The sequence below is a fragment of the Macaca nemestrina genome, chromosome X (genome assembly GCF_043159975.1).
Source record: "Macaca nemestrina isolate mMacNem1 chromosome X, mMacNem.hap1, whole genome shotgun sequence".
Lineage (NCBI taxonomy): Eukaryota > Metazoa > Chordata > Mammalia > Primates > Cercopithecidae > Macaca > Macaca nemestrina.
In genome coordinates this window covers 149,542,760-149,566,092 of record NC_092145.1, presented here as the reverse complement: position 1 = coordinate 149,566,092, position 23,333 = coordinate 149,542,760, and the positions used below count along the sequence as shown (strand labels likewise).

General features: G+C 37.8%; 2 protein-coding genes across 6 annotated transcripts in view; one reads left to right on the top strand and one right to left on the bottom strand.

Moving 5' to 3' along the window:
• LOC105478119 (Rho GTPase activating protein 6) overlaps positions 1-23,333 on the bottom strand; it is a 542,515-nt gene that overhangs the window by 160,312 nt on the left and 358,870 nt on the right. The window lies entirely within an intron of this gene.
• LOC105478116 (amelogenin X-linked) lies at positions 4,980-12,384 on the top strand. The gene is made up of 6 exons (XM_024791609.2): positions 4,980-5,066; positions 6,409-6,474; positions 8,401-8,448; positions 9,855-9,896; positions 10,167-10,592; positions 12,230-12,384. The coding sequence occupies exons 2-6, from the start codon at positions 6,421-6,423 to the stop codon at positions 12,233-12,235; spliced, it is 576 nt and encodes a 191-aa protein (XP_024647377.1). The 5' UTR covers positions 4,980-5,066; positions 6,409-6,420; the 3' UTR covers positions 12,236-12,384.

Here is a 23,333-nt window from a genome sequence, read left to right as displayed (position 1 = left end):
ATTTTACATAATGTATAAAGGCTGTAAATGTTTTGAGGGCTGATACCATACCATATATATTTGTTAATATGTATCTTTTAAAAAATTAAGATATAGTTCACATACCATAAGAGTCACCACTTTAAAGTGTACAATTGAGTGACTTTTAGTACATTGACAAGATTGTGCAATCACCACCACTATCTAACTCCAGAACATTTCTATCATCACAAAAAGAAACCTGGTGCTCATTAGCAGTAACTCCCCATTTCCCGCTTCCCTCAACCCCTGGCAACCATGAATCTACTTTCTGTTTCTATGGATTTTGCCTATTCTTGGCATTTCCTATAGAATCATACAGTATATGGTATTTTATGACTGGCTTCCTTCACTGAATGTAATGTTTTCAAGGTTCATCCATGTTGTTGTATGGATCAGTGCTTCATTCCATTTTATGATTGAACAATATTTTTAAAAACTACTAATCTGTGTATGTCTCCACTGAACCTCAGCAGGAAAGTTGAATTTACTTTGGTGTATTTTACCCAATAAACAGGAATAAAAATGCTTGTTTTTACATTACTGTCCTACCTCTTTTAACACAGATGTACCATTTTCACTCCTGACAGTTACCAGTTAATTATAATCCAAACAACACACTTTTCAACTGCATATAATTTCCCTTGTTGAAAATTGTTCCACCTGATATTTAGCAAATACCTATGGAATTTTCAAATTACAAGTTGTATGAACTCTTACTGTGAATGTTTATATTATTAAAATATTTCCTACTCATGATTTAAAAGGGCTCTCTCACTTTAAAAAATCATGTGTTTTTTTTTTTGTCTTGGATTTTACGTTCAACCTTTTTTCCCCTAAGAATGAACATTGGATATACCCAGAGCCTATGCAAGTAGCACTATCACTTACTCATCTCTCTTGCTGAATACGAATGAGAAATATCATACTCCAAACTTCTTATATTTCCCCTGCATTTGTTGCATTCACAGATTATTTAAAAGAAATAAATTTAAACCTTGGCTACCCAGAGATTTTCAAGGAGTCCCTAGATAACTACTGTTAGTCTTTTGATGAATAGCTCCCCAAATGGAGAAAAGGGAGAGCAGGGAGGGAGGGAGAAAAAAATTAGAGAAGGGGACTTTAAAAAACCTATTTTTCCACTTAACAATGTGTCACCAACATCTTTTTATGTTGACAAATACAGAGTGTCATCCTCATCTTGAATGCTATTTGTGCCATAATCAATTTGAACCAGCCCCACTATTGGTAGACATTTTGTTTTAAATGTTACTTCATAGGCCAAGCGCAGTGGCTCATGCCTGTAATCCCAGCACTTTGGGAGGCCGAGGCAGGCAGATCATGAGGTCAGGAGATCGAGACCATCCTGGCCAACATGGTGAAACCCTGTCTCTACTAAAAATATAAATATAAAAAGTAGCTGGGCATGGTGGCATGTGCCTGTAATGCCAGCTACTCAGGAGGCTGAGGCAGGAGAATCACTTGAACCCGGGAGGCAGAGACTGCAGTGAGCTGAGATGTGAAGGATTTGGATAGACACAAAAAGAAAGAAAAGAAAAGAAAAAAGAAAAAAACCCCACAAATTTATCTATCATAGTGTATTTGCTTGGAGTATATTATAATTTGAACTAAGAGGGTCAGAGCCAAATGTAATGAGAATGTTAGGATGATAGATCCTAGCACTTTTACAGCGTCTCCCTTTTCAGGTACTTATCAGAGGTCATTTGCACAAAAATCCACAGGAGCAGTTGACAGCGATGCTGAATTATCCATCTTAGCTATTAAAAAGATCCATCTAAATCACTGTAGGATTTCTTTCAGAATCCACATTTTCTATATTTACAATGTCATGGAACACTTTTCTACATTTTCATTAATTAATCAACACATTTATCTAGCACCTACTTTGTATAAGAGCTTTTTCTAGGTACCAAGGAGCGCCCAAGAAAGTATAAGACACAATACGTGATTTCTAAGGGTTGCAATGGAGTCAAAGTTACAATGTATATTGGGATTCATCAGTGGTTTTTTTGCCTAAGATCTGAAGATCATACAACTCCAACTCTACCCCAGCAAAAAAAAAACAAATATCCTAGAGAATGATGTTTTCTTATAAGTAAACATCTACAGAGAAAATATTTAAAAGCCAACTTTGGCTCCAGCTACTTAAGAAGACTCACTGTTGAAATTATTCTAGAATATTGGACAACCCTGGGGATGCTTTAAAAGAAGACTCAAGAGTTGAACTCTTATAGATGATAGGAAAGGCTTTTCAAACTCATAATACCTGACTTATCCAAAGACCACCCTCATACCCCAAGTGCTGTTGAAACCCAGGCAGTAAGCCAGTGGAGAAGAACTCCAAAACAAAACAAACACCCTCCCAGCAGTCAAAAATAAGTGTCACAAAACCGAAATTCATTTGGTTTTCTCACAGGTGAGGCCCTCCCAGGCCAGCCCCACTTAAGAGTGTTCCTTCACTTTCAGTTCATCCATACTTTAACAAGCTTGGGCATATGACTTTCTAGCATACTATAAATTAGAAGCAGCAAATTAGAAGCGGGGAAGTTGCTAGCATAAGCATTGTGAGAACAGCAAAATGTACTGGGCTGTGAGTCAAGAAAAAGAATACCTACTACAAAAAATGAGCAGAAGAACTATTTTATGCAGTCAATTTATTCATAAATAAAATAATTACTTATAGGAAAAATATTTCAATTGAAATTTCATTTTCCTCAAAAACATTCAGCAATTTTTAAGCTGTGTAAGTGGGGCCTAAATTAGTAGAAGAGATTTCAAACACAGATCCATTATTTTACTGTGCTATGACTCAGGATATGCAGTAGGGGAAAATCAATTATTTCTATGGAATCGGCCATCAAAGCTTGTTCAACTGTCCATGGGGAATTAGCGGTAACTCACTATTCAGTGGTCCAGAGGAATTAACGCCACATTAAGGAAGCATCCTGTTGATCATTATGGCCAAATATATCATCCTTTCATTCTTAAAAGGTGAGAAAAAGTGTTAAGATCAATCTTTCTAAAACTACAAGGCCACTAGTAATTCATCATTGCCTTCATTAGTAGAGATTACCCACAACTTTGTAGAAAAAAAATATCCTGAGTCCTTTCAGGCACTCCAGTATATGTAATTATATAAAATGGGGGAAAAAGATTGAAAGTGAACATAATGTGACCCACATTTTCCTTCCTCTCCCTTACCACCTTGCTGTACACCCCTGCCAATCCTCCTAAGGTCCATTTTCTGACTTCTTTCAAAGGGAATCCTTCTTGTCTCTGATAAAAAATTCACCAATAAATATATTCATAAATAAATGCAAATCCTGAGGACATGTGGCTTTTAGAATCATATTCTATGTTTCTTTTCATGTATACATTTTACCTGTTACAATCTTCCACTTCCTTCTTTGCAATCTCTCTCTCCCTGATTGGAAGGTCTTACCTTTCTTTGCAATGTTCATCCCTACTGATTTATCCCCAAAGATCATCTTGGAATCTTGTTTATTAGCATTCTTTTAACATTTACTGTATGCCAGCTGACAGGGTTGGGGAGAGTAATAAATAGTCTTCCATTTCCCCAGAGATGTCGGTCATCTACTTTTCACACTAATTCCCTGAGCTAGGTTCTGTTATTATTCCCATTCTACATATCAGGAAATTGAGGCTCAGACAGGCTAAGTAATTTGTATATATACATATAAACATATATGTATATGTACAAACTTTATAAATATTACTTGAGTATTCAAAGAGATCCAGGTATAGCATCAACTGTATCTGGGTAGATATTCAGTACCTCCTTTGTTGATCTAATATTGATGGACGACTCGTCAGTTAGCTCCTGTCACTAATTACAAATTTGCTCAATTAGATCAATCTAATCAAATTCCAGAATAAAAGAAAAAAACCCATGTGTTATACCAAGGTAGAGGGGTAAACCACACATGAATTTAATAGGTATATGATCAGAGTTTCTTTTAGAAAGTGAATAGCTTTGGTTATTGCTTAGGGAAAGGAGAGGCTGCTGAGAACATGGAAACAAAGTAGCCAGCCAGACAGTTAAGAGGCTCTGGAAAATAGAGAGGAATTTGGATTTGCCTGTATGAGAAAGTGGGATTGGGCCAGAAGGATGTGAGCAAAGAAGGGAGGCCATACTGAGAGGCCAAGTTGCTCCGTGAGATGGGAGGGAAAGGACAACATCCCCTGTGACACGAGTTTGTTTGTAAAAAACAAAATTTATTTTTAAATGTGCTGTCTGGTGTGCACTCCTTGCCTTGTAGTATAGATCATCAGTAAAAGTTTTGCTACTGCAAGAACCTTAAGTTCCTGATTGTTTTTATGGTAGATCGGTTTCAGGATGGGGACGAGAAGGGGCTTTGTCCCCTGTTTTGGTGGACACCAGAGTGGTGATAAAGGAGCAGCCACAGGGAACAGAGAAAAATACCTTCAATGGAAGCAGAAAGTAGAGCAGTGGTGATCCCAAAATTGTAATTCCTCAGAGAGATACTAGAGAGAGCTTTGGGTTTTTACCCAAATGGGAATTTGAATCAATTTCTCCTGATCCGAAAGGGCTGCAAAAATCCTGGAGGATATCCAGATTACACTAGAGAATCTCAATCACCTAGCTTGATTTTTGTAAAGAACAATGTTGTTTGCTAGAACCGAGGAAAAGACGACGGCAGAGGAGCTTCTTAAAAATAAATCTGAATATATCAACATGTGCAGTCAACTAATTTGCTGACTTCAAAATAGCCTGATGAAACTCTTTGCCTGTTAAACCTATTATTGCCCGTAATGAAAGATTCCATATGCACTAATCACAACATACAGCCTTATGTCTGATCATAGCTTCTAAAAAATCATGATACAGGGATTTTTAGTTATACTCAACACATTTTTCCTTTAGAAACCGGATTGGTTGTTATAGATGCCATGAATGATATAAATTGAGCTCATAGTTGGAAGAAATCTAAAGGATCAAGCATCCCTGAGTTTCAAACAGAAACTTGCACTGAATACATTCAAAGGTATGTGGATTTTATTTATAATTTGATATCCTTTTTATTGTGCTTATTTCTTTCTCTGAATTTCTTTTAAAAGATACAAATGTATTCTACATTTCTAATACTATATGCCATCAATAGTTACTTTTTAGTTGGCCCATAATTAAATTAGACTTTGATTACCGAAATTTTTTTTTTTTTTTTTTTTTTTTTTTTTTTTTTTACTTTATAATGCAACAAAGTGCTTGTTTAATTCCAAAGCTCTTTCTTGGGCCACATTTCACAGTAAAATATTTATTTTAGTTAATTATCACTTAAAGTAAAAATAATACTTTCACAGGCTGTGATCTACTACTTTGAAAAGCTTTTTATTTAATTACATAAAATAGAACCATCAATGAAGTGATTTTTCTCATTAACCCAGACAAAGAAAAAACAACAACAAATTTAGGAGTTAGAAAATCAGTGTACTTTTCATAGGCAGCATAATTACATGTAATATTCACTTCCTATACAAAATTTAAGGTCTTTCTTCTGACAGTTTTCCAAGTTAGTCAATAATTTGTGCCACAAATCAATGTGCACATTTTAGAATGACCTGTTTTGATTAATGTCCCAAGGGTCTTATTTATAGAACAATTACAGAGAAACATCAAACAAAACGAAGATTCCATTGAAAGTAAATGAAACCTCTGAGGCAGAAAGTATTCAAAATTCATTGAAAAATCACATAAAATTAGTACTATCCTCTCCTGTTAGTTCAGCCACATCTTTTGCTCCACAATCTGGAGCTCAGAGATGTTACTGGAGGGTCTTGCCTGAAGTTCTATAGACAGGAACTTCTGGAACTAAAATCTACTATCTTGGAAAATTAACATATTTTCTCAAATGATTAGTCCTTGCTTTTAACAGTAGCAGTACCCAGGTAGACTGTGCAGGAGACATTTCTGTGCCTCCTTGTTCTAAAATTATAAAATACTGTGCACTTTGATGATCTTCCCAACCTTTAGAGCCAACTTTATTCTGTTAATCATTAATTATAAATATCATTTAGCTTCTATGACTATGGGCTGTATGGGCATAGGAAAATGGCATGCAAAGTCATATGAGGATAGATCATTCATGTCCCTGTAACTTGTTCAGCCCTCAACCTAAATTAAATGCATCTTTGTCACTATTGTGACTCTACAAACAATGAAACAGGCTGAGAGCTGGAAATCACATATGACTGAAGTAAATTCACAAAGAATGGCTCCATCCTTCTTACTAGCAATAGACTAATGTAGATTACGTGTGTTTTATGGAGCATTCATTACATACATGTTTCAGAAGAGATAAGAAAAGTGGATGTTGATTTACATTTCAGAACCATCAAGAAATGGGGACCTGGATTTTATTTGCCTGCCTCCTGGGAGCAGCTTTTGCCATGCCTGTGAGTAAAACACCCCTTGCATAAGTCTGTCCAATTTCACAAGCTTGAAAATAAAAATCTGCCCACAGTTGGTGAAATTAGGGTTTAAAACAGTATGAGATCAGATGTCTTCATACGTCTCCAGGTTGAAGAAACACTTCAGGAGCTTGTTTTAAAAAGACAGATTCTCAAATGCCTCTACCAAAAATTCTGATATGGTACAGCTGGGCTGGGGCCCAGGACTCCGCATTTTTATAAGCACCCCAGGAGATTCTGTTGGAACTGTTAGCTTGTAAATATCACCACCCATCTAGATGGAGGAAGCTTTTGGAAGAGACCCTTGAAAGCCACAGAAAGTGCTTAACCAGCTTTGGACAAATATTACAGAGATGCCAGTTTTGTCTAAAACCCAATTCCTCTCAAGTTTCCAAATCTCTTCCTGCCCTCCATATATTGCTGCTGTTACCCCTCAAGGGGTAAGACTTTTGTGCTAGGAATCCACTTTTTGAGCCATCTTCCTGTTCTCAGAGGCCCCACCTCTTTGGGTACATCTGATAAGTACATGGCTTTTTTTGTGGTTGCCTGGGATCCTGCCTACACCCAATACATAGTGATATATTTTATATTCAAATGTATTAAAGATCAGGACATTAGACCCACTCTGTCTGGACACAGGTGCATAAGGACAGAGAACTTAGATCACATGCATGCCAAGCAGGCTGCATCTGCTTTTTGGTGGAATAAAGAGCAGTTGATACAACCAGAAGCCAGCAAGCTTGCACGCCTGCCTCCTCTCTTCCTCTCTCACCCAGAAAACCAAGATTCTGTGCTCTGACTTCCTGAAATCCTGAATTGTAGCGATTCCTAGTTTCTTCAGGGGTCCCTGCCTTACAAATTCAGCCCTTTTCCCACTCTCTAAGCTGGTATTGATCAAGAGGGCATACAACCTGACTAAAACCATTCACATCCAGATGAGAGTGAATAAACCTTCCTATGAAATGTGAGCATTTTTAAAGAATATAATAGAGCCAATCCTAAATGAGGCCAATGTCTGAGGGAGATTTTCTGCATGACTGTCTCTCCTCCCTGGACCCCAGGAACAACCAGAGTTCCACAATACAGGCACCAGACACTTGGCCCCCAGTTTTGAGAGGATAGACAGTCCTGATTCAGATCATCATTCAGGTGGCCTTTTATTTTTAACTTTAAAATTTTTCTGCCATAAAACCATTGGCAGAATAATAAAAAAAGATTGGCTTAAACATCATAAATGAACTCTTTCATTTTCCATGCGATTTATAATGTTTCCACTTTGCTCCACCCATCTTGTTCTGGCATTTATCAATAATTCCCACCTTGTGGTTTCTTTTGTGGCTTCTTTTGTTGTATGGATGTGTTGTTTACTTTGCATGTCAATTATGAGAAATCCCTTTGAACGTAAAGTACTTGACCAACTCCTGATCTACAAGGGAACATTTGTGAGACAATTCTCTCCTTGTTGATATTTCTTTATTGTGTAAAAGAAGCACACTTCTCTCCCCAATATGGGATGAGTTTTATCAGCAAGTAAACTGTTGGGCAGGATAGGGTAGGATTCATCGAAAACACTGGGCGTGGGGGTGGGATGTTGTCCAAAGATCACTGGAGAATAAATGTGTGCTGGTTTCTGCTTCCAGGTCTCCAACCATAAGACTATAACCCCAGGAACAGTCATATAGCTGTTTTGGACCTCTTTAAAATAAGAGGTCTCCTCTTCTACACAGCACATTTGTTCAAACTAAAAACAGACCTCAAGTATATTCTGTACTATATAGATTTTTAAAAGTAGCTTCAGTCTCCTTTAATGTGAACAATTGCATACTGACTTAATCTCTTCCTCTCTCTTCTCTTCCTTCACTCTCTCCTTTCCTCTCTCTTTCTATTCTCCTCCTCTCCTCCCTATAAAAGCTACCACCTCATCCTGGGCACCCTGGTTATATCAACTTCAGCTATGAGGTAATTTTTCTCTTTACTAATTTTGACCATTGTTTGCGTTAACAATGCCCTGGGCTCTGTAAAGAATAGTGTGTTGATTCTTTATCCCAGATGTTTCTCAAGTGGTCCTGATTTTACAGTTCCTACCACCAGCTTCCCAGTTTAAGCTCTGATGGTTGGCCTCAAGCCTGTGTCGTCCCAGCAGCCTCCTGCCTGGCCACTCTGACTCAGTCTCTCCTCCTAAATATGGCCGTAAGCTTACCCATCATGAACCACCACTCAGGGAGGCTCCATGATAGGGCAAAAAGTCAACTCTGACCAGCTTGGTTCTATCCCAGCTAGTAAAATGTAAGGATTAGGTAAGATGTTATTTAAGACTCTTTCCAGCTCAAAAACTCCTGATTCTAAGATAGTCACACTCTATGTGTGTCTCTCATTTGGCTCTGCTGAAATATTAGTGACTAAGTGGTATAGGAGAGACTCTGCAGAACAATGGAATGCATGAGTTTTGGACATTGGGTTTGAGGTTCTCCTCAACCTCTTACTAACTGTGTGACTTTGGGCAAATCATTTCCTCTTTCTGGAACCCTGGTTTCCTCATGTGGAGAAAGGAAATAATTATAATAACCATATATCAAAATATTGTTTGGAGAATAATATACTTAATGAATATGAAAAGTACTTTGTCAAGTATAATATGAGCAAGTTTACTAATTTTTTTGTATCAATTAAATGTCATATTACTGTATGAAGAATCCTCAAACCTAAGTCTAACCAAGTATATATACTGTTCAGAAAGGAATAAAATTCTTACTTTTCTCACAGGTTCAGGTAACAATCGGTGAGTTTATTTACTTATAAAAGCTGAAGACAAATGTTAATAAGAATTTGAGGCAAGATTTTCTGTTAAGCCTAAAAGATTGACACATCTGATGAGTAAATCTGTGTTTCCAGGATGAGGGACAGTGTTTGCACCTCTCTTTTTCCCATTGTGACATCAAAGAAAAAAATGAAATTAACATCATGTCATATTATTATGTCATAATTTTGTGTTTGTTTTGCTCTTACAATGAAAAGCAGGAATTACGGAATTAAACAGATTTACTCCTTTTGTCATCTCAGTCAAGTTAATGAACCTCTTTAATTCCCCATGATCTTATCTAAAAAGTGAGAGTAATAATACTTGCCTCCTAGCATATGAGAAAAGATGAAGAATGTGTGTGATGGATGTAAACACAATGCCTGACACACAGGAAGCACCCGAAAAATGTTTACCTTCTTCTTTCTTTTGTAGAACTCACATTCTCAGGCTATCAATGTTGACAGGACTGCATTAGTGAGTCTATATTTCATACTGCATCAGTGAGTTTCTATATTGGATGAAAGTAAATTAAATCAAATGGGTTCTAATATCTTTTTCTCTTAAGGTGCTTACCCCTTTGAAGTGGTACCAGAGCATAAGGCCACCGGTATGTAGATATTTTGTTCTTTATTCCCTGAAAATATTAGGCATGCATTAAAATTCCCATATTAAGTGAAATATCATGTCTACTCCACATACAGACATTAATGGGAAATTTAGTTTGTAAAAAATCATATCTGTGTACACAGTTACAAATTTTTGCAAAGGAAAAATGAATAAAATACTCCTATAGCCATAATGGCAAAGAAAACACTGCTGCTTCTCTGGTTGGAGTCACCTGAGCCAATGGTAAACCTGCCTCTCTGTTTCTCACCAGTACCCTTCCTATGGTTACGAGCCCATGGGTGGATGGCTGCACCACCAAATCATCCCCGTGCTGTCCCAACAGCACCCCCCGACTCACACCCTGCAGCCTCATCACCACATCCCAGTGGTGCCAGCTCAGCAGCCCGTGCTCCCCCAGCAACCAATGATGCCCGTTCCTGGCCAACACTCCATGACTCCAACCCAACACCACCAGCCAAACCTCCCTCCGCCCGCCCAGCAGCCCTACCAGCCCCAGCCTGTTCAGCCACAGCCTCACCAGCCCATGCAGCCCCAGCCACCTGTGCACCCCATGCAGCCCCTGCCGCCACAGCCACCTCTGCCTCCGATGTTCCCCATGCAGCCCCTGCCTCCCATGCTTCCTGATCTGACTCTGGAAGCTTGGCCATCAACGGACAAGACCAAGCGGGAGGAAGTGGTGAGTATATTTTGAAGCCACTACAATGCAAATCCTGTTAAAATGGTGCAGCAAAATAGGTCCCAGAGTTCTAAGGTCTCTGACAACCAAGGGTCTAGAGTTGTAGTAGTTACAAGTCTATAATTCTATTAGTCCAAGCAATATGCTATACCTTTATATTAAAAACAAATTCATCTAAATGGCTTGGTAATTAAGACCACAGTTTTTATGGTAGGTTTCAATTTTACTATTACTGAATTTCTACCAGAATATATATTACCAAAACCCATTAATAGAAATATATATTACTAAACCCCATGAATGTTAAAGGCAACAGTATAAGGGAATATCAGTTTTCCTTATATTTCAAGGTTTGACTAGCAAGAATAGGCTAGAGTTGCACTGAAGGTTTAAGAAAAGAGGGAGCAGGTAATTTTGAGAGTGCAAATATCTGAACAGGTTACAAAAGGTAGACAGGAAATCTCTTCAAAAACCTACAGGAAGATTCCCCATTTCCAGTAGTTTTCAATCTAACTTGGAGGCGGCTAAACTAAACATACTGTTAGATTCCTTTTCTGTACTGGGATTCTACAGATGATTAAGCTTTTAGCAAGAAGTTACTGCAATTTAGCACGAAATCTTCCATTACAGGTAGCTCTTACAAATGAATGGGAATAGTCAACAAAACAACCTTAATCTACCTCCATAAAGTCTTACTTCTATGTATACGAGATTATGTGATCCTATCATGTATATGTATCCAACTGTAATTCCAATTTATACATGTTATTGATGATTTGCCACTGAGAAGAAGAGAGAAGTGAGGTGGAAATGACCAGGATAAGAAGCTAGGACACATAGGTTCCAGTTGTGGCTTTGCCCTCAAAGAGAAGGCAGTATTGTGAAAGTCACTTCAAATGTATGGGTGTTTTATTTTCTTTTAAATGGGGGAAAATGACAAAATCAGATTATTTTCAAGCCTCTATCCAATTATAAATATCGTAGTTTCTGAATTTAAAAAATCATAATATATGTCATAAATGGCTTCATAATTGTGAGCATGTTTATGGAAAATATGGGGCAGAATTTTTTGAAAATTGATTGAATCCCAAGTAATCTGGCGCCTATCATTGACTATTTTAGTCTAAGGCACATGTTTTCTCTGTACATAGAAAATGCATTTATTTATCTCTTTATTAATAATTAACACCATGAAGTTTATAATGTGCTCACATCTTGACAAAGCTATTTATGGAAAGGTGACTTTGGGAAGACAGTTTGAACTCTTTAAAACTCAGTTTCTTTTTGTGTAAAATTTGAGTATAAACATTGATAGCTTCTTAGAGTTAATTTTATGGAAAACAAAATAGCATGATAAGCTTGGAGCCTGGCATGCAAGAAGTACTCCCCGAAAAGGTAGCAATTGTTATTTTATTATAAAATAATAGGCTTTAAGTGTCCTGAAGGTGGAAGCAGTCCTCATGGACACCTAATATCTAATGACAACGAAATAACAAAGAAACTTTGGAAATTATAGAGTTCAGCTTAAATGGTTGTACATTGTTTTGACAAAACTGAAGCCAGACATGTTATAGTAAATGGTACCCACTAGGAACATTTGTAAATTATTTTAACTGTTCTTTTGCTATTTTTTTCAGGATTAAAAGATCAGAATATGAGAGGGGAATGAATACTTCAGTTGCTTTCAGGAATGACACAAGAACACAATGATTTTTGCTTATAATCACTTTACTTAGCAAATTCTGTAACTAAAAAAGTACCATTAGCAGACAATAAAATGCATTAAAAATCATTCATGTCTTTGTGTTGAATGAAACTTAAATTTTCCTATCATTTGAGACGATATATTATGAATGAGTATTCTTGAATAAGGTAGGAACTGCTCATTTAGTCATACAAATTCACCATTTGGCAAGCAAATAAGGAATATATTTATTTTTAGAGAAAATTTAAATTATACTATCTCAAATCTTTTTTAAAAAATGAAGTTTAAACATCAGTTAAAACAGTTGATAAAATGAAAATTTATGAACATGTACAATAACTAAAACCTGAACCAAATGAAGGGAAGTTTATATGAAAAATTCTTTACATTAAAAAATATAAACTTTTGAAGAATGTTTATATTATGAAACAAATTAGGACATGGAACACTGGCTTTATACTTCACACCACATTGGCAATCGAAATCTGGTCTTTTGATCTCACTCTATGGAAAAAGATTTTTAAATGAAATTATGTGATATGCATAATAATGTACTGAATTTAAAGTTATTCAAGTAATTTGTTTTCCCCAAAAAATGTTATCAATGGAGCTTCAAATAGAGAATTGCAGTGATTTTAAATACAAGTAATTTCTTTCACCTCATAACTTTAAGATGATAAATTGTACTGCATAGTCTTCAAAATGTTAACAAATGCATAAAATGGACTCAAAACAAGTTTTCTTTCCCACTCATATTTATATTTGAATCCTTTTTTCTTCTTACACCCACACAGAATTGTAAACAGTCTTTGCAGGGTTTATATTACACAAACCCATGGTAACTTTATTCCAGTACCTTTATGATTAAGGCCACTTAATCATTTTCTGGAATGAATAAACATAACTTTACTGGGAGGGTGTCAATATTCAAACAAATAACTTGATTTTAAAGAATTTAGATTCAATTTTTTAAAGGTAGAAAAGCTTAATCAATTGGCATGGACCACTTCTAATCAATTGAGTCAATATTTATTAAGCACACTCTAGGGCAAGGCACTATTCCATGTGCTGGTGAAAATAGTAAGGCCCCATCCTTAAGGAATCTAGAATCTACCAAACGGATAAAATAAGCCCACAAATAACGATTAAAAAGTCCAAATGGTATTAATACTATGACAGAAGTACAGTCAAAATACTCTGGCAAACATGGCAAATATCCTTGGCTAGCTGTCCAATAGCTTTCCTCACCACTCCTTTCCTGTTGGCAGAGCTGGAATCTATCCCAGCATTCAGCCACAGTTTCCAAATCAAAATTCAGATATGCAGTGTGATAATACAGTGGAATGTTTCAAACCAGAGACATGCATTAACTGGTAATTATACTCTATACTTGCACTGTCAAATATGGTAGCCCTGTCCTATGTGGCTATTTAAATGTAAATAAATTAAAATTAAATAAAACTTAAAATTCAATTCCTTAGTCATAGTAGACACATTTTAAGTGCTAAGTAGTCACATGAGGCTAATGGCTACCATACTGGACAACAGAGATACAGAATATTTCCATCACCACTCAGTTTTATCAGACAGCATTGCTCTATGTACTACTTCTTGAAGTTGAAAAATAATTCTTATTAATTCAAATATTTTAAACAAAAGATGAAACAAAACAGATTTGCTGGTTGAAACTGAAAATCTCAACTACCCACAGCAAGTTGTTCCCCAAGCATGCCAGTAATCCTGATCTTGTATGAGAATTTTCTAAGAACTGTAGATGTGCCATTATTTTCCTCAGGCCAAACTTCACATACTAAAATGGTTTCCCCTCTAGTTTTCATTTAGAACAGATAAATCCAGAGTTCAGGTGTATCCAGACTTCAGAAGATATTTACATTCTTTTCTATTTTGTGGTTCAAACTAATAGTGCAACATAACATAGAGGCAGGCACACATTCATGTTACACACACTCACATACCCATAATCACGCATGCCTTCTGGGTTTACCTGTAGTAAAAAGACACATGTGGAGACATGTGCCATTTGAGTAACTTGAAATTTTAAATAAAACTTCTTTCCATTACAATCATTTAGAGAATGATTATGTGGTTGTGGTATTCATTATCACCACCAAGACATACTACAGTTCTTCCAAAACAAAAATTATATCAAGAAAAAAATGATCAAGCTGTGCATTTCATTTGCAAGCAATGTCAAGTTTACCACCTCCTTTCTCAATTCCACACAAAATAAAAATACAGACTTTTCTCTAAATCTGAAGTTCTTCCTTTGGTAGTAAACAATAGCTGAAACTACCAAAATTGAGTTTAAGGCCAAGACTTTTAAAAAGAAAATAAATTAGTAGACAACTGTATTAATTGAGAAAAAATAACCCAAGAGATCCTGCTATGAACAGCTTAACATGAGACTAACAAGAGAAAAATGACTTCAACCAATTTCCTACATTTCCAGAACACAGTAGCATTTAGTAGTACTCCACATTGCTTTAATAAAATAGTCATCAGCTTATGTCTGTTGTGAAATTCTTGTTAGCTGGAGTTTTTACTTATTTTTGCGATTTGGCTTTCAATTCCTTTTGCCCCTATTTGATCTGGAGCCTTATCAGCAAGGGCCATAGGCTGACATTTAGATATTAAAAAATACATCCCTGTTGGGAAAAGTCCATGCTGGCCTCATTTGAAACACCTGACTCTTCCAGATGATAAATAATTATGGAGGAATAAGATTGGGCTGGGAGTCGTGAGGAGTTGAAGAGAGAAGAAAGGAGCGATCATTTGGGTTCAAAACATTTACCTCAATAAATCACACTTGAATCCTCTATCACAAAATCTAAATCAATAAATCCCATTTGCAAATATCATTGTCCTATGGTCAACAAAAAACACCATAGCACCCAGAATTCACTTTACTTTTAATTTAAAAAATGAACAATACTAAAATCTCAATTCCTTCGAACAGCCAAATTTTGTTTGCCTCTCCAAATAATTTTCCATGCTTCGTATTTGGCCATGGAACATGCAGGCTCTGGGGGTGTCAGTTTAGTGTCTACAGAAGCACAAAGATGGCTTTCCAGTGTGGTGGTAGGGGGTGCAGCCTCCATAACCAAACCATTTGATTCACAGTCATGACCACTGCCTATCTGCTGTGGAAACTTGGACAATTTTTTTGGCCTCTCTATGGCTAAGTACACCCGTCTATAAAATGTACTAATATCATGCTCTGAGTCTTTTCATGTTAATGAGTCCTAAGCTCAATAAATGTTGGCTACAATTCTTATGATGAGAAAGAGAACTTTGTCCTGCCTCTGTAGACTCCCAAAGAGAACACTACCCAGTTGGAAGCAGGAGTGATACAAAATTTAGATATGACATAGAAGTTTTTGATGCCACAGGCACTGAAGTACATCATGTTTGTCTTTTTTTTTTTTTTTTTTTTTGAGACAGAGTCTAGCTCTGTCACCCAGGCTGGAGAGCAGTGGTATGATCTTGGCTCACTGCAACTTCCACCTCCTGGGTTCAAGCGATCCTCTAGCCTCAGCCTCCCAAGTAACTGGGATTACAAGAGTGAGCAACCACACCCAGCTAATTTTTGTATTTTTAGTAGAAACGGGTTTTCACCATGTTGGCCAGATTGGTCTTGAACTCCTGACCTCAAGTGATCTGCCCACCTCAGCCTCCCAAAGTGCTAGGATTACAGGTGTGAGCCACCGTGCCCGGCCCATGTCTGTCATTTATCAGTGCATCACTCTGACAATGTAGCCACCTGATCTGATTGCGACCCGACCCTTCAATGATCTTTGCCTTCTCCTACCTGATATCCCCAGACACTGTTCTTTGCTGCCTCCAAGACAAGCCTTCATCCTCAATTCACCACTCTGAGGGTAACAGGAGAGCAACACCAGGCAAGTATCATAGAGGCACTCCGCTAGATGGAGGCTAGAACTTGAGACCACCTCTCTCTGCATGTCTTCCTTTTACCTTCTTTCTAGGGCTGAGCCTTTGTGTACAGTGACTCCCAACTCAGACCCTTCCCTTGTCACTCTGGCATTGGCACAGTTCAGCTAATTCCATTTTATAAGGATTTTTCTTTCTTTCTTTCTTTCTTTTTTTTTTTTTTTGAGACAGAGTCTCGCTCTGTCGCCAGGCTGGAGTGCAGTGGCGCAATCTCGGCTCACTGCAATCACTGCCTCCCGGGTTCAAGCGATTCCCCTGCCTCAGCCTCCTGAGTAGCTGGGACTACAGCCGGGCACCAGCATGCCCGGCTAATTTTTTGTATTTTAGTAGAGACAGGGTTTCACCATGTTGGCCAGGATTGTCTTGATCTCCTGACCTCGTGATCCGCCCGCCTCAGCCACCCAAAGTGCTGGGATCACAGGCGTGAGTCACTGCACCCGGCCTTTACCAAACCGCTTTCCTCTAGATGAGTGGTTCTTAACCAGGTATAGTTGTGTCTCCTAGGGGACCTTTGGCAATGTCTGGAGTCACAACAGGGAGCTAAACAAATCAAAACAGCTCGGGGAGTGGTAGGGGTGTTAAGGAGAATTTGCAAAATAAAGAAAGTGTTGTCCGGTGATTAAGTCAGCTAATGTCTCTAAATCAAAACTATCCTGTTAAAAGTCCAGATTTCACCACTATACAATATATCCACGTAAGAAAGTATGTCTACCCTCTATATCTATAAAATAAAAAGTAAATTAAAACATATTTTTTAAAAACCATCCGACAGACGTTAGAATAGTTATTTGCTTCTTCAGAACTTACTTAGAAGTGAGTTTGTTATTTGTTTCTTGGGAGGTTACAAAGAAGCTTGTCTCCTGTGAGTTAATTTTTCCTGCTTATTTGACCTTCCAAAGATGTGCTAAGGAGTTAATTGTAAATCAGTCTGAAGAACCTCTAAAAGTGATTGTGTCTGAGTGATAAAGAGGAGAAAAATAATCAATTTAGCCATGAGTATAACTACTGAATTCAAGGTTATTCAATTAGTCTGGGACAAATTCTGTTCTGAGATTTGCTTGGATCTGGCAGAATAATGAGAAATTAGTGGTTCCATCTATAAAGTGGGCAGTAATTTAAGATGCCTTAATTCTCATGATTTTCAGAACCACCACTTTCCAAAAGAATGATTCGATTAAGAAGTTTTTGCTACAAAATTGTTATGGAATAAAACCCCTACAGCCATGGAGATTATAAAGCAGTGTATTGTAAAGAGAGGAGATAATTAAGCACCGACCTTGGGCAGCTGAGAATATCTGACAGACCCAGGCCATCGAACACCCTATCTGTCCAAATAACCAACTCAAGGCACTTCTGAAGTGAGGATCTCCCTGCCTCCTTGCTGCTGTATCCCAAACATCCGGGAGCAGCCATCAGTGACCGTCACCTCAATGCCACCTCTTACAGAAATCTTCTCTCACTGCTCTACGTTGGCTGGCACTCCTGGAAGTGAGGTTCCCCTGTCTCCTTGCTCCCATATCCACACATCTGGGAGCAGCCATCAATGACCATCATCTCAATGCCACCTCTTCTAGAAACCTCTCTTGCTGGTCCACAGGGCTGGAGTGCACAGGCTCAGAGGTTTCCCAGGATATGTTGACCATGCCTCTCTTTCAAACAACTGCTTCTTTCTACTTTTTGTCTCCCCACTAGCTGGCGAGCTCCTTGAGGCAGATTTAGAAAAATACTTGGAAATCGGTTAGTATGTTTAATATCTGCTCAATGAGCCATCATTAGCATTAAACACCCAGGATGCTGTAATATAAAAGTAATGATAATAATAATGCTGAACATTTACTGGGCTCATTATATTTCAGGCACTATTCTAAGCACATGACATGTATTAGCTCATTTAATTATCACAACATTATAGAATTGTCTCTATCACCAATTTACAAATAAGGGGTTGTTTGAACTTTAAATTTTAACAAGAAATTAGGCTCTTTTAAACACACACACACACATACACACACACACACACTGCCCCATCTTTTATGAGTACCATTTGAAAGATAAACTAATTCGTTATCTGCCTCTAGGATTCTAATTAAATAACCTATAGCTATTTTTAATGGCAAATGTAAATTCAACTCCATTAGAGTGATGAAGCTTGTCTCCTTCTGTGACTTAATTTTTCCTGCCCATTTGTCCTCCCAAAAATATACTAGAGAGCAAACTGTAACTCAAAATGAAGAATCCCTAACTCAATAAATGCTTTGTAGTTGCATGAGGGGGTTGCCTCTTGTGCTAAACTGCCAAAGATAGAGAGGAGACAGCAACAAACATGGGCAAGTATCCCCTATGCTAGGACAACATTGCCATAGCAACCAGGGTAAGACCATCTATCCCAGCTTTGAGTGTGAACCTGCTCATGGATAGTCCTCATGCCTTCTCTAGTTCCAAAGGATGGAATGAAAACAAATAAATGCAAGTACAGTGCTTGTAGAAACCAGAAGGCTTTGTCTTTCTCTCACTGATTAGGTCAATAAAATAATCATGTGTTTTAGGAGACCCAGGCCTTAGCCCTCCTCTATCTTCCTTCTCAGACATCCCACTGAACACACGCTCAACACATACAGAAAGCCCATTTTAAGCAGCATTCTGAAATTCACTGAGAATGACCAGAATAATAAAGCTACTGATATATCCCTACCACGACATTGAAATAGAAGTAATTGACTTGCATACTCTCTCTACCTGGCATCTAATGCCCAGATTAAAATAGATGACAAAGTTCAAATATCCCAGTAGCTTCCTGCATTGCAGCCTCTACAAATGTTAGCTATCAAGGCAGTAGTCCAAACTGGCTCCTTCCATAGGGTCCTGACTAGGGAAGGAAATGTTTGCAAATTTGCACAGCTGCATGCAATAACAAATTCAGGCTCTGCAGGTTTACAAAATCCCATCTTCTCCCCGTGACTAGGAACTTAGGATCAACTTGGTTTCCACAAATGATTTTTCTTAATCTGGAAATAGGTACAATGGAGCAACTTCAAAATCTGTTTAAGACAGTTGTCAATTTTTAAAGTGCTTATTAAACATTGCTAAAATGTGCAGTTTTTATCAGCAGGATTTACAATGACACTTGGAAAGCAATGGGATTTACTGCTTTTGTGGCTTTTTTCGCCCATTCTGGTAGTGAAAAAAATGTTCCCAATAAATAGTAATAGATATCCAAAAATCTGTAATCACCACATTAGTTTATTTGATAATTGCTATTACTATAAATAATCAGAATCACAATAAAAAGTCTATGCCTACAAAACGAAATCACTCAACAAACTGTAAATAATCATAATCTAAGAGCAGCAAATTTTCTTCAAAAGCAACTTGGATTTAACAAACTAAATAATTCATATATATTTAAATTAGTTTATACCTATGGTGGCATGTGCACATGATAGAGAGAGGAAGAAATCTGCAAGTGAATTGATGTGGTCTGACCACATTGTTTAAGGTAATAGATCACCATTCTGCAGAAAAGTCAACGATCTTACTTTCTTGATGTTAAAACACAATTCACCAAATAAACCAATATGAGTTTAGGAAGGATTCAAAGCAGCTTTTACTTGTAGCTATATGAAACCACCGAGTATTTAATTAGACTCTGTGAACACTTTGGTAACATTCTAAATTAATATTCTGAAAAGATAAGTTTTAAGGTTCTTTCTATTAAATCATTAAAAACAAGACACTGGAATCATTAAAAAAAATAAAACTTGCACCAGATGCTACCTTTGTTGTATGCAAACAACAAAACCAGTTTTCTGAACCAGCCATCTGTCTTTGCTGTATGGAGCGGCCACAGGACAGAGTTGAACCACATTTTGTGGTTCCATATTAATACCCTAATCACTTATCAATGTTATAGAATCCTGATCCTTCATCATACTAAGGAAAAGGGCAACCTATGCCCTTGTCCCCAATCATCAGTCATTATATAGTACCCAACGATTGAGACCCAAAGAGAGGCTCCATAGCAATGATGTTTTGGCTCGGTTCTGTCCTGGATTAGTCTGGTGACCCTGGCAATGCCTGATTCACTCTGAACTTCAGTTTCCTTACCTCTAGCACAAAAACACTGGACTGGAAGATCACTAAGACCTATGCAACAGTAACATTATAAGCCAATGTGCATGTTAAAGTCAAATTCCATTGGTTTTCAAATACTGAGAAAATAGCCAAAAGGAATGGTGCAGAAAAAATGGTGGGTCCCTACTACGATTTGCTCTGAACTTTCAATAAAAATGTAAATGTCTTGGCAAGGGTATGTAATATTCCAATAAGCCTGGTTTGAAGACTCTGAATTTACTCTTAAGGCAACAGGCAGAGATAGTCTGACTCTCATTTGAACCACCTGAGCTTTGATGTTAAAAGAGACTCAAGTGCCAGGACACACTGAGCAAATCCCTTCAATGCTATTGCTTCTCTCCTTTCCTGCCTATGTTCACCTTTTCCAGATGCTGCTCTGGGATTATTACTCCATGGAATCTTTCATTTCTTCCTGGCTGGGGTCCTATCTTGCTTCGAGCAGTAGGCATGAAACACGGAGCCTGAAATACACACACCCTATCTTCTTACCTCTCCAGGGTTCTTACACCTCAGCAATAGCAGCAGCTCTAGGCAGTAGCGAGCCCCCATGCTCCCAACGCAGAGCCCCTGTGCAGTGTGGGAACAGAGAAGGAGACAGGAGGCAGGGAGGGACACTGCTCAAAGCGCTAGAGGAGCTGGCTGGGCAGCCTTCCTGTCTGGAATGCACAACTAGAGGCTCTCGGAGGGAGAGAGCCTTGGGTCACTGTGATCCTCTGAGTCAGACACCCTGGGGAGCTCTTAGTTCTGAAAGTCCTCCCTAGGCACAGAAGGCTGAGAGCCCCCAAGCACCCACTAGGAAGAAAAGTGTAAAAGTTAAAAAGTTGAGATAAATGAGATAGACATTTATTGTAGATTGTAGAAATGCAGTATGAATGCTGGAGGAACAAATCATTTGAATAAAATGCTCACTCACATATCTGATGAGAGACTTGTATCCAGAATCTGAAGAACTCTTACAATTCAATAATAAAAAGACAACCTAATTGAAAATAAGAAAAAAAATCTGAATAAATACTTCTCGGAAGAAAATATACAAATGGCTGATAAGCATATGAAAAGATGCTTGATATCATTAGCCATCGGGGAAATGCAAATCAAAATCACAGTGAGGCTCATGCCGGTAATCCCAGCATTTTGAGAGGCCAAGACGGGCAGATCACTTGAGCTCAGGAGTTCAAGATCAACCTGTGCAACATGGCAAAACCTTGTCTGTACACAAAATACAAAAAAAGAAAAAAATAGCCTGGTGTGGTGGTGCATGCCCGTAGTTCCTGCTACTTGGGAGGCTGAAGTGGGAAGATCACCTGAGCCCAGGAAGGTCAAGGCTGAAATGAGCTGTGATTGTGCCGCTGCATTCCAACCCAAGTGACAGAGTGAGACCCTATCTCAAAACAAACAAACAAACAAACAAACCCAAAAAAACCCAAAAAAACAAAACAAAACAAAACAAAAAAATCACAGTGAGCTATCACATCATGCCCACTAGGATAGCTTTAAAAAAAAGTGTTGGTAAAGATGTGGAGCCCTTACATACTGCTGGTGAGAATGTTTCTCCAAATGTTAAACATACATTTGCCATTATACTCAGCAATTCAACTTTTAGTTATATACTCAAGAAATACGGACATGAAAAACATGTAAGTCTACACAAAAACTTGCATATGAATGTTCATAACAGCATTATTCATAATAGTCAAACAGTCAAAACAACCCAAATAATCCATCAACAGATGAAGGAATAAACAAAACGTGTCATATCCCTACAATAGAATATTATTCAGCCACAAAAAAGAATGAAGTACTGATAAATACTACAACATGGATGAACCTGGGGGACATTATACTGAGTGAAAAATGCCAGACACAAAAGACCAAATGAAATACTGGCTCTTATTCCCTTGCAACAATCATTCCCCAATTACACCAGGCTCTTCGGAGGTCACCATTACTCCTGCAAATTTACCTGTGTGGTTTGGCAGAAGCTACAGTGAGAGGAGGCTTCCATCTCAGTGTGGAGCTACAACCACTGGTCCTCAGCACATTCAAACCCTTCTTCTCAGCTTTGCTTCTAGGCCACTGACAAAAATTCTGTTCTGGCTTCATGGTTCAGCCCCACTCCTCCTCGACTCCTTCATTTCTGAGTAGTGGCTCCCTTCTCTCCATGTCTATGGTTCCTATCTGTGAGAGTTTTTTTGGAACTTACAGTTGCTCTTATGTATCAGGTAGTTGGCATCTCCAAAGAGATTAAATGCAACTGAAGCACAATGGACTCTCACACTTCAGTGGGTTTTTCATAACTGAAATTCAGTAATAAATTGTGACCCTCTGCCTTTTTTGCAGGGAAAGGATATACTTTTTTGAGCACTTAAACAAAAAAATTAGGGTATTGCCTCTAGGGGCCATTGTGCATTTTCACTATTATAAGTAAAAATGAAATTAGAAGGTGATGTCAATGAAGGAAGCAGTCCAATGAAGAGACTGCCACTGTGGTCATTGGGTTAAAGAAAAGGTTGACATTCTTATGTAATTTTATCATCCACTAAGAGAAATACATTAGAGTTACTGACATTTTAATTATTAATTTTATTTCTTCTTTTTTGCTTGTTTCCATATCCTTCATCTTTCCAAACTATTCCTGGGTACAATGGACAAATGCCCTTGAACGTTATTTTCTTAATAATAACTAGTTCTATCCTGTGTCATGCTCAAGGTTTAGTTCGATCAGTGCATTCTGCTAACAGGACAAAAGTCTCAAAAGAAAGATTTGCTACAACACACAGTTTCTGGAGTCACATTTTTGGCCAATATGTAACTTTTGCTTATTCTGGGTTTGTCTTAAAAATCTGAACCTTTAAACCCTTGAAAGTATCCATTTTTAAAGGTTGATGCCATTGCCTTCTGAAAAATGTCGATGGAAGTGTGGAGGAGAAGGC